Source organism: Lytechinus pictus, chromosome 14 (genome assembly GCF_037042905.1).
Source record: "Lytechinus pictus isolate F3 Inbred chromosome 14, Lp3.0, whole genome shotgun sequence".
NCBI lineage: Eukaryota > Metazoa > Echinodermata > Echinoidea > Temnopleuroida > Toxopneustidae > Lytechinus > Lytechinus pictus.
The window spans coordinates 15410849-15422797 of record NC_087258.1 but is presented as its reverse complement, the minus strand read 5'-3'; the positions used below and the strand labels follow the sequence as shown (position 1 = coordinate 15422797).

The following is an 11949-nucleotide window of genomic DNA, read 5'->3' as shown; positions in this document are numbered from 1 at the left end:
TATATTGTCATGAATGTATTAATTTTTTGTAAAGTGCATAAACATACGAAGCTTGACCCCATTAGTATTCTTCAAATATTATATACATATTTGATTGATGAATGAATATGATACTATGATGGCAAAGATGGAAATTGGAAATTTTGATGTATATAACAGATCACTTGACCTGGTGAGTTCTGTGTTCTATATGCACGACTTTACCTGCAAAACGATTTGTTATGAAAAAATAAACTTCAGAATGATATATCCCAAATTGTACATTAATTATTTTCAAAACAAATGGATCCCTTCCATAGAATTAATGAATAGGGAAGTGACCAAAATCATTTTTCCTTCTCCTATTATTGTCTGGTGATATTGAATCAAACCCAGGCCCACAATTTAAGTTTCCATGTGGAAACTGCGAAAAACCAGTAAAATCAAATCAGTGCGGCCTTCTTTGTTCCACTTGTAAAAGATGGTATCATATTCACTGTCAAGAAATAAGCCTGGAAATATATTCAAATTTATATTTGAACCCCGATGAAGAATGGTTTTGTTCAACCTGTTTTTTACCATATTTCTATGAATCTTTATTTGACGACTACAATAATACTATTGTAAACTGTGAGAAAGAAATTCGAGTACCCGAAAACATTCCAGAGCCAAATTTACAACAAAAAAACTCGAAGGATTCAAGTTTACTTTATCAAGATTTTGAAAACATATTTGCTGTAAAAGGTCTTCACTTTGTACATCTAAATGTTAGATCTATTCTACAAAAAATTTCAGAACTTCGAATTTTATTTAAGAGAAAGAATCTTTCAGTCATTGCTTTCACAGAAACATGGCTAAATGACTCGGTGAATGATGAAGAAATTAATATAGATGGATACAAAGTAATACGCAATGATAGATTATCAGGCTCTGGGGGTGGTGTATGTTTTTATGTCAGAAATGATATTGCATTCAATATCATAGATGTTTTAAGTACAGGTGATTCTGAAACACTGTGGATTAATTTGCTTCTACCAAGATCAAAACCAATTATTGCTGGCGTCATTTATAGGCCTCCAAAAAGCAATCAATTTATTGAGAAGATGTCAAGTATTCTCGATACATTAAAGAAAGATGATGAAATTATACTTTTAGGTGATATGAATGTTTGTCTTTTTAAGAAATCTCCACTGGCTAAAAAATATACTGACCTATTGAGTCTTCATGGATTTAGCCAACTGATCAAAGATGCCACCCGTGTCACACACACATATTCTTCTTTATTGGACCATGTTATTTGTAATAACGAACAAAAAATAAGTCAAAGTGGTGTTATTGATCTTGGTATAAGTGACCATTCTTTTACCTTCTGTACACGAAAGAAAATTAGGCTGGCTATAGGTGTTGACAGAACCACTGATATTAGATCGTTGAAAAAATATAGCGAAGAATCTTTCAATCTTAAACTGTCTGCCGTTGATTGGTCAGAATTAACCCAATGCACTGACGTATTCAAATAAGGCTTGGTCAGTTTTTCAAAATACTTTTATTTCAACGTTGAATATGATAGCGCCTCAAAAACGGATTAGAATTAAACAGAGATCAGAAAACTGGATGACTAAAGATATTATTTCTCTTATTCGAGAAAGAAATGTGGCGTATAAAAAAATGAAGAATAATCTAAGCGATGAGGATTATGACACGCTTTCCAAAAGATACAAGAAATTAAGAAATATGGTTCAAAGAGAGGTGAAAAAGGCCAAATTAGAATACCTACAAAATAAAATAGAAGAAAATAAAAATGATTCTAAAAGACTTTGGCAGAATCTAAAAAGTTTGGGATTAAAAAAGAAAAATAGAAAGGACCAAGAATTAGTCGTTTCAATTGACGGAGAATTATGTCATGATAAGATAAATATTTCCAATGAATTCAATTCCTATTTTACAAATGTCGCAGCTACATTGGTAGATAAACTTCCATCTTGCAAAGACATTTTCAGTGCAGACAGTGAGAACATTCGTGAATTTTATGAAAAAAAAGGTATAAGCCAAGATAAATTTGAATTATTACCTGGTAGTGATCAGTTCATTTTTAATGAGTTGCGTAAATTAAATGTATCAAAAAGCACTGGGTTAGATTTGATCCCTGCTAAATTTCTAAAAGAAGGAGCAAAGAGTTTGTACAAACCATTAAATTTTTTGATAAATCTATCCATCTTTACTAGCACTTTCCCAGAGGATATGACAATTGCAAAAGAAACTCATATTCATAAGAAGAAAGATAAAACTGCTGTTGAAAACTATAGACCTATCAGTGTTTTAAGCATATCCAAAATTATAGAAAAGGCGGTATGTGTTCAGATCGAAAAATATTTTAAAGAAAACGATATGATTTACGAATATCAGTCTGGTTTTCGTCATGACTATTCGACTGAGACATGCCTTATTCACTTGACTGATTATCTGAGAACTAATATTTCTAAGGGACAATTCGTTGGGATGGTACTCCTAGATCTTCAAAAAGCATTTGATACAGTTAATCATGGCATCTTATTGAAAAAAATTACAAATAATGGGTTTTAACCAGGCTACTGTAGCATGGTTCAAATCCTACTTGTCGAGTCGACATCAAGTAGTGGCTATTCGCGATATTCGTTCCAAAATTATGCCTATAACGTGTGGAGTTCCACAGGGAAGTATTTTAGGCCCAATTCTATTTTCAACTTATATCAATGACATGTCTATTTGTATAAAAGCTGACTGTAAATTATTATTGTATGCAGATGATAGCGTATACTTTGTTCAAATTCCAACCCAAAATTTGTTGAGGAAACACTTAGCGAACAGTTTTCTACATGTGTCGATTGGATGACTGATAATAGATTATCGTTACACTTAGGCAAAACCGAGAGCATTCTGTTTTGTTCTTAAAGTAATTATAAAACTTCATTTGAATTTGAAGTATCATACAATAATAAGATAATTCAGAGGAAAGAATCTGTTAAGTATTTAGGCATTTAATTGACTAGATCCCTTTCATTTTCATCTTTAGTAGAATCAATCGTGAAAAAGGCGAATGCACGTTTGAAATTTCTGTACAGGTATCAAAGTTGTATGGATCAAAAAGCAAGGCGTATTCTCTGTTTTGCTCTTATTCGGAGTTTATTTGACTATGCTAACCCTGCTTGGTTTAGTGGCAAAAGCGAACTCGATAAAAAGAAGTTGAAAATTATACAGAATAAAATGGTTAGATTCATTAACTGTTCTGGTCCCAGAACCCATGTTGGCTACACCGAACTCTCTGGATCAGCAGGTTTTATTGAAGTCAACAAAAGATCAAAACAGCTTATTTTGCACCACGTGCATAAAATCTATCACAATAGATCGAATCATTACATTGGATCAAACTTTAATCTAGTTACCGAATTACATAACTATAATACAAGAAACAGCCATTTCAACTTTTGCTTACCAGAAAGGGTAGGTAGTATTAGTAACTCCTCTTATTACAATGCTATAAAACATTGGAATTCCCTTCCCAATGATATAAAGGAAATAGGAAACTTTTTGCATTTTAAGAGGAAATTGAAAGAATATCTTTCACTTGAGAGTCAAAGAAGATGCAAATGATATGTTATACGGTTGATTTAGCCTGAATACTGACCACGTTCTTTTCTCTTCTCTACCAGGTATTATTATTTATTTTACATAGTTTGATTGAAGCTTCGATATGTCCTTTCTTCTATTCTTTCTATTTCTTTGATCTCTTCCTTCTATTCTCCTCTTCGTGTTGTTATTGTTGTCGCCGTTTTTGCTGTTGTTCTTCTCCTTATTATTTTTCTTCCTCATCCTTTTCTTCCGTCTCCTTCTCCTCCTCATCCCCTTTCTTCTTCTATTCCTCCTCCTTCTTCTCCTTATTTTCTTCTTCTTCTTCGTTATATTCTTGTATATATTATCTATATATCTTATTTATTGGTAATAGTAAATTTTGATTTTTTTTTCTTCACTTTTTTAATATGTAAATAATATAATTTTTTTTAACCATTTTATTATCTTAATTCTGTATGACGAGGACCCCACTGGAAATAAGCTTTCGCGCTTTCGTGGGTCATCCTGTGCAAGCCTGTTGTTTTAATGCTACTGTATATATGTTATGGTGACTTGCCAAATAAAATCAATCAATCAATCAATCATCACGCAATTACCTTAAAAGAGCACACCAGAGTAAAGATTATGTGATTTGAATTGTTAGATTAAAATCAGACAAACAAAACACTGAAAATTTCGTCAAAACTGGACAAGGATTAGAAAAGTTACTCAGTTAAGAGTTTGCTTTATTAGTATTTATCCATAGCTCCTACTCATGGTGATTATGTAGTGAGCGAGCTGATGATGTCATATGATTATTTTCACTTATTGTTTATTTTATTGAAATTATATTTATTCATATTTTCTCCTCCAAGAATGTAAAAATAGGATTGACTTCTAATTTGCTGTTTAAGCAAGCTACTTTTAAGATCGTGTTGGCCTATCTAGACCCGAAAATGAACACTTTATAAAGATGATAAAGCACTTTTCAATAAATGCGAGTATTTAAACAATCAATAATGATCCGAGGGCGAGGCGCAAACTAATTTTGTTTACATATACAACTAATATGAAATGGAGACATGTTGGAGACTTGTTTACATGGATTTGTGAAAATAATGCGTATCTTACTGAAATATGAGATATTCAGGCTTGAAATTGATGCACTATTCTCTAATCATGTACAGTATGCATAATAATATGCTGTAACGCGCTTTGAGCCATTCTGGGAAAAGCGCTTTATAAAAATTGGCTATTATCATATGCGTCACTCATTATAAAAGCTTGAAGCGCGAGCATTTTTTCTTTGTAAATTAAGCGGGATATACATGTATATTTTTTATTTCATTCACTTTTCTTCATGCTTTTATAAGTTTTATTTTTCATTACTTAGCCTTTCGTATCCCTTTTTCTTCTTTCATCCCCCCCCCCCACATTGCTCTGTATCCTCTTTACATGTATATGATTTTCCAAGGTAAATGTGTGATTATTTGGCCTGAAATTATTCCTTATCCAACTTTTTTTAACCTGCTTTCTCTTCTCTTCGAGGGGCAGTAGCCCCTACCTTTACGTGGCGCCAGCTCCTGTTGACGGTGTTTTTACTTAGGCATATAAGACCAATTTGGAGTTTCCTCATGGGCAATTTCGGTAAAATGACCTTCATTTCTTTCATTATGATGGGCAGATTTCATGAAATACTATTTAAGCTTGCCTTACATAGCAGGATGCAGAAATTGCATAGACCATGTGCATAGAATAGCACAGCAAAGGACACTCTTTGAAGGTTTTGTTGCATTTCTAATTTGAATGCATAGCATGTTCTTATAACTATGTACTTGGCCAACTGTGAAATACCACTCGCTATTATAGTAGACGCATCGTTGTGTTTTGTGGATCCAACCATGAAAACCCAATTCAAAAGAATTATGAATAATCAAGACATCAAAGTTGGTGCTTATTTCATTAAATATTAAACCACCATGTCACTTTAGTACAAATGACCTTCTTCTAATCATGGAGGTAGGTAGAAAGAATGTTCTGATCATGCGCAGAATGGAACTCCGAACTGGCTTAATTAATTGTTTGCTTGTCTCTCGGTTTAACAGTTAGGCCCCTTTTCTTTGATCACGAGTATCCGTTTTTCTTTTTCTTTTTTTCTTTTTTATATTAACTTCACCGTATCAGCTGACGAAATCAAGTGACAAATTTCGTGAAAGACGAAGAGTCGTGATATTTCTGATTAAATTTCATCATGATTTCTCCTCTGTTCAGCGTGATTTTCGCAAAATTGACACTGACAAGTGAACTTCAATAACTTATGATATTGTGACACTTAGTATTAAAAAGATGGGGAATCGAACAATAAATGAAAATACAAACGGAGTCAACAATGTGAACGACAACGGAGTTCTCGCTGGTTCCTCTGCAGTGAGTTCGAATGGTTCTGGGAAAGTTCACCGGGCCGGTGGGCTCGGCAGCAAAGGAATTCGACGCTACGTGCAGGCGCTCAGACCGTGGTCATTCAGTGCTTCACTGACTGCAATGCTGCTGGGTTCAACACTGGCATATAAATCCATTGGAACGTTGAATCCTATTGTATGCCTGGCTTCTTCATTTGCAGTGCTGTTTGTTCATGGAGCTGGCAACTTGGTGAATACATATTACGATTACGTGAAAGGCGTTGACAGCAAAAAAAGTGACGACCGAACATTGGTCGACCACAGATTGGAGCCGAACACTGTTGCTACATTCGGTGCTGTACTTTATGCTCTTGGATGTGTGGCTTTCGTCGTGGCAGCAACGTTTTCACCTGCTAAGATGGAACACATTGCGTTGCTTTACTTTGGAGGTTTGTCCAGTTCTTTTCTGTACACAGGAGGCATCGGATTGAAATACCTTGCTCTTGGAGATGTTGTCATTCTCATAACGTTTGGTCCGCTTTCCGTCATGTTTGCCTTTGTCAACCAAGTGGGACATCTCAATATCACCCCTCTTTTATATGCCATCCCTCTTGCCTTGAACACGGAAGCTATTCTTCACAGCAACAACGCCCGTGACATGAAAACCGACAAGCAGGCAGGGGTCATCACTGTAGCCATATTGTTGGGGGAGACCGCCTCCTACGCCTTGTACTGCTTCCTTATTTTCACACCTTACATAACCTTTGCTGTTGTTGGGATGAATTTCTCCAAGTGGTTACTGCTGCCTCTGTTCACTCTCCCTATGGCGTTCACGCTTGAGAAAAAATTCCGCCAAAGGGAACTGGGAAAGCTTCCACATGAGACAGCCAAGCTGAATTTACTGTTTGGTGTGCTGTATATTTTGGGTTGTCTGTTTGCAGATACGGGAAGTCTTCCTGGATTAGCATAAAAATAGTGACTTCTTATTCACCTTAGAACTTACAGTGTGGGAGATTTGTTTTTTTTTTACAATAAAAATTATTTGATTTGTCATTTCAATGAGATACATGTATATTTTTCAGTATTTTTTGTTTAATTGTACATTTGTAAGATTGGCAGCCAGAGCTTAAACTATGGGGAAGGGTGTGTGTGTATTTGAGTTTTGTCAGACGTTTATTAATCAGATATGATTATTTACGTCTGGGACCGACCTTTAACGTCACCATCCAGAAGATTGGTTTGGAAGGGAATTGCCCCCCCCCTTTTTAGTCAAATTTACATACCCTTTAGTACGTGGAGGCATTGCCCCCCATCTCTTTGAAATGAAGATGAAATACATCCTTCTTTTGGTTAAAGATCTTTTTCTTTTAATGTCTTTTTGGGGGGGGCTTGCTTGCTTGTAAAAAAAACTGCCCCTTTCAGAAATTTAGAAATTCTGGATCTGCTGATTTGCACGTGGTTTAATTTACGTTCTATGTATAAATACAGTTCTGCGTTTCATGAAAGGACTTGTCAGACGTTTTTTTCTGACTAGTCCCATTTTATCCGACATAGCTATATACATTGTAGTAACAGTGCCTCTCAGCCAATCTGAATCAAGGAAAGATGTTGGATCTGACAACTTGTCGGACAAAAATATTGATGACACACTCCTTGCAGCAGGACACCTTATACCCTTTTGAAAATGAAAAAATTGCTGAGCTGATTTTTTCATGTCATGATGATATCAAGAAGCCGATATTTGATTAAAGTTTAACAAACCCTTTCTGAAGAAAAATAAATCATCAGCGCGAGAGAGCACTAGGTATCTAATGTTTGAAATTTTCACAGAGAATGGGCTACTACCTTTAGTACACTGTAATATTGGGATGTTCAATGGCACTTGAGTATTAATTTATTGTAACCTTTTCCAATGCTTTAGCTGGGTTTGAATGCAGACTTGGTCGGTTGATTTAGGTTCACAATCTATGTAGACATGGACAAGTACCAGAGACTGTTGTTTTACTTTATTTATTTTATTCATTTTTGTATTTTATTTTATTTATTTATTATATTTTTAGGGGGATAGGGAATATGAATTCCAAACTGTGTAAACTTTCTCACCAAATAAAAAAAAGTGTACATGTACATGTATGTATGAATAATTGTTAAAGGGATTCTCTAAAAGAGTTGATACACCACATGTCATGGGCGCAGGTACATGTACATGTACATTATGAAGTGGCCCTCCACACTCCCCCCCCCCCCAAAAAAAAAAAATGAAGTTGACAATTTATTTCATTGACACTCTTTGATTGTGGTTTGTAATCTTAGTTGATTCTTAGTTTTCAGATAATCTAAATGTGTATACACGTATTCAAAAATTCATCTGATCTCAAATAAACTTCTTGCCCAATACTGAACACTTAAATTGAAGATTTTTTTAGAGTATGGTACTGTACATGGGCACAGTATGTAAGCGAGGATTTTTATTTTTTTAATAAGATTACTCTACCATGTATAGACCTTCTCAAGTAGGTCACAATATATATTCAGACATTAGGAATTACCATGAAGAGGTCATTTATTAAGTTAAAACTTATTTGTTGACATCTCTTGAATGCATTATATTTTAATCATGTTAAGTACATGTTCTTAAAAATGCTTGTAACCGAAATTTGTATACTACATGTATAATACAGGATTAAAAGATTATGGATTTAAGAGATGTCAACACATGCATGTACAATGTAAGTTTTAACTAAATAATCTGTTCATGGTGACTCCTAATGTCTGAATATCTTTTTGACCCACATTTGTAAAGCATTTATTTTGTTTATATAGTACCGGTACTCTAAACTACAAAACTTCCCAGATGGGCCATGATGGCTATGAATAAGTGTAACTTTGCAGTACTGCAATGTTCTTTTTTTTCTCTCTCTTATCTCCCCCTCCAAAAATGAATAAATTAAGTAAAATGAGTAAATAACAATTTGAATGAAAGTTAATTAAAACTTTATTTAATTAATGAATAATTTACGAACTAAATGAATGAAGGAATGAATAATAATTCATAAATTAATTTATATGTAGATGAATATGCACATGTTAATAAATGAATCAAAACTACATGCATATAGATCTATAATAAACAAATAAATGAATAAATAAATGAATGAATAAATGAAATATAAAATATGAATGAATGAATAAACAAAAAAAAACCAAATGAATTTGTAAATAAAATAATGAATAAATAAATAAATAAATAAGGTCTATACATGGTAGAGACTACAGAACTACAGTATTTACCTCGAGAAAATTCTAAAACTTTTTTTTTTTCCATTTCATATCTCATGCTTTGGCTCTACTATTTTCACACCAGAGATAACTTTTGATGGAGGGTCAAGTGCACTTTTTTTTTTTTGGGGGGGGGGGGGCGTTACACTACATACATGTATATCAAGCACTGAATAAGTGAACATGTTCAAAAGCTGCATCCTGTTTTTTAATTATGACAGATGTCATGGGTTGAATATGTACCTTGGTTCCAATAATAGTTCCATGATTGTATGTTACATCATGTGTCCTTGTAGCCAGTGTTTTTGTCTGTTTTCAATTTGACATTATATTTATTGGTACAAGTATGAGGGTAGTCTACATGTATAGTGTAAATGTATAATGCCAAAGATTCATGTGACTTCATAACAATTGTAAGTGTCACTGTTACTTTTATCTTTTGTTAATACAATTTCAATTCATATTCTTATCTCTGTACATTTCAAATTAATTGTTGTACATGTAAAACACTTTGATATAAGATTAAGTTAACTCTTTTGGCAGCATCAACTAAAAAAAAAAAATCATATTTTCTTATACGCTATGCAGCGGTCAAAATATTATTACATTACTAGAAGGACAGCAATTTATTTGTTATAATTATTACTCTTTCTATCTGCAATATTCTGCCACCAAACACCAAACAAAGTGATTAATTAAAGTACATTGTAACTTTCAAGCATTCCTGTTATAATATTATGAATGGTCATAATAAAATTGTCATCAGAAATTACATTTAAGCTTAATCGTGAAAACTTTTTTTTTTAGGGGGGGGGGAGGGGATTATAGGTTACTTGTTTACGTGTATGCATCAAGACTATCAACAATAGAGGCATGACTGGAGACTTGGTACCATGGACGCATGGGAAGTGGGGGCTGCTACTTTTTACGAAGTACATGTACTCTGTCATTATAGGTGATTGCTTTAATTGTTTGTCTTTACCTTTACCATGTTATTGATGCCTGCATGACAATTGTATACATACATGTAGATGATAATTATAAAGTGTAAAATATGTAGGCCTATGCCTTAATATTTTGCGAGGCGGATTTGCATTATGTATCAGACTTCATAAAGTGCCCATGAATTGAAATTCCAGTATATGTACAGAATATGTGTGATGTACAGTGTACATGTACTGTAAGTAGTACAGGTATTTCATAAATGTTGAAAAACATAGGGTTAGGCTGTGCAATATTTTTGCATTGTTATATATGTTTATCTTGTAAATGAATAGCATTTGATTTAAAAAAATCATTAATGCCTACAATGTAAGTCCTAGTCTCATTTGCCCACCCCCTAAAAAAAAAAAGAGTTTGCAAGTGGCTTGTAGATAATGTTATGTATAAAACATATGTAGGCCTCCATTATATACAATGTAGCCATCTACATTTCCTCAAAAGTTGTATAGTTTTGTTGAATATTTGACTTCAGTGTCTAGACAGTTCCATGACTTCTATTATGTGTACATGTAAGGGGTAATGGGGGGAGGGGGTATTGATTGAACTAGACTGGAAAAAAGGAGAAAGAAGAGTGTTTCTTTCATGCAGAGTGGGAATGACAATACTTAACGCAATCTGAAAAGGCAAGTCCCCGATTCATTGAAAATCCAACGGAATAGGATTTCTGTAATTTGCAATTCATTGCAACTCTTCTTTGCATTAAGCAACAGACCTGTCTAACTGCCCTTTCACACAGTAACAAAATCGTAATTTGAATGACAATTCCAGTGAAAAATAAGGCTAATTACAAATATTTAGCATGTGTGAAACCAAACTAGAACATGATTAGAATCACGAACGCTAATCACAGCCAAGAATACAATCACAATCATGATTCAAGATTCATGTGTGAAAAGGCCCTTTGTAATAAGAAAACAGTGAATCAATGCTATAAATGAAGCATGATTTATTCTGATCTTCTACATGTACTACAAATACATGTACATTTACACATGCATTTTTTTCTTCAACTATAGCAACTTGAGAATCCTTGTAAACCAAGATGAATTTATTTATCACTTACAAAGTCTGCAAGTTCTGTATCCTGATGTGTATGCATTTAGGCCTACCCTTCCACCACCTTTTTTCTTAATTTGAAAACAATGATTTGTTTTATTTCATTGTTCTCATCAATTCTGTTCGTTTCTGTTATCTGATCTGTTGTTGTACATGAATTTGAAAAAAAAGTGTAAATAACCTTGCCATTGGAATGTTATTTTGAAGTCAACAATACTCACTGTTGATGGGTCTCTCTGGCTCGCACACTATTTATTTTCATGTGCTAAATTGGTGTAATTTTGATGTTACATGTACATGTGCAACGATATAATATAGTGATCATTTATTGAAACCTTGACTTGTTTTGGAGTTGCTTTGTTACATGTATGTTTTGTGTCTTGAAAATGTACCACAATTTTATGGGTCATTGATTTGCATGTAAATTCCAGCAGAGAAAATGGAAGATAATATATACATGTATTGTGAAAGAAATGTAGAGGAGGAAAGGGATATGTGTGTGGTTGTTTGTGTTCAGAGAGATAGTGAGGGAGAGAAGGGAAGGGGGGGGGGGGGGCTGTAGCCAATCTAGCTTTTTGCTAAGAGGGGGTTTTGACCAGTTAGTTTGACCCAATGACAATGAGCAGGGACATACTGCATCCTACCC

General features: G+C 33.9%; 1 protein-coding gene across 1 annotated transcript; it reads left to right on the top strand.

Annotated features, from left to right (window-relative positions):
- Window positions 1-5747: 5747 nt before the first annotated feature.
- LOC129276184 (ubiA prenyltransferase domain-containing protein 1-like) lies at window positions 5748-11637 on the top strand. Its single transcript, XM_064109433.1, has one exon. The coding sequence runs from the start codon at window positions 5914-5916 to the stop codon at window positions 6934-6936; it is 1023 nt and encodes a 340-aa protein (XP_063965503.1). The 5' UTR covers window positions 5748-5913; the 3' UTR covers window positions 6937-11637.
- The last annotated feature ends 312 nt before the right edge of the window (window positions 11638-11949 follow it).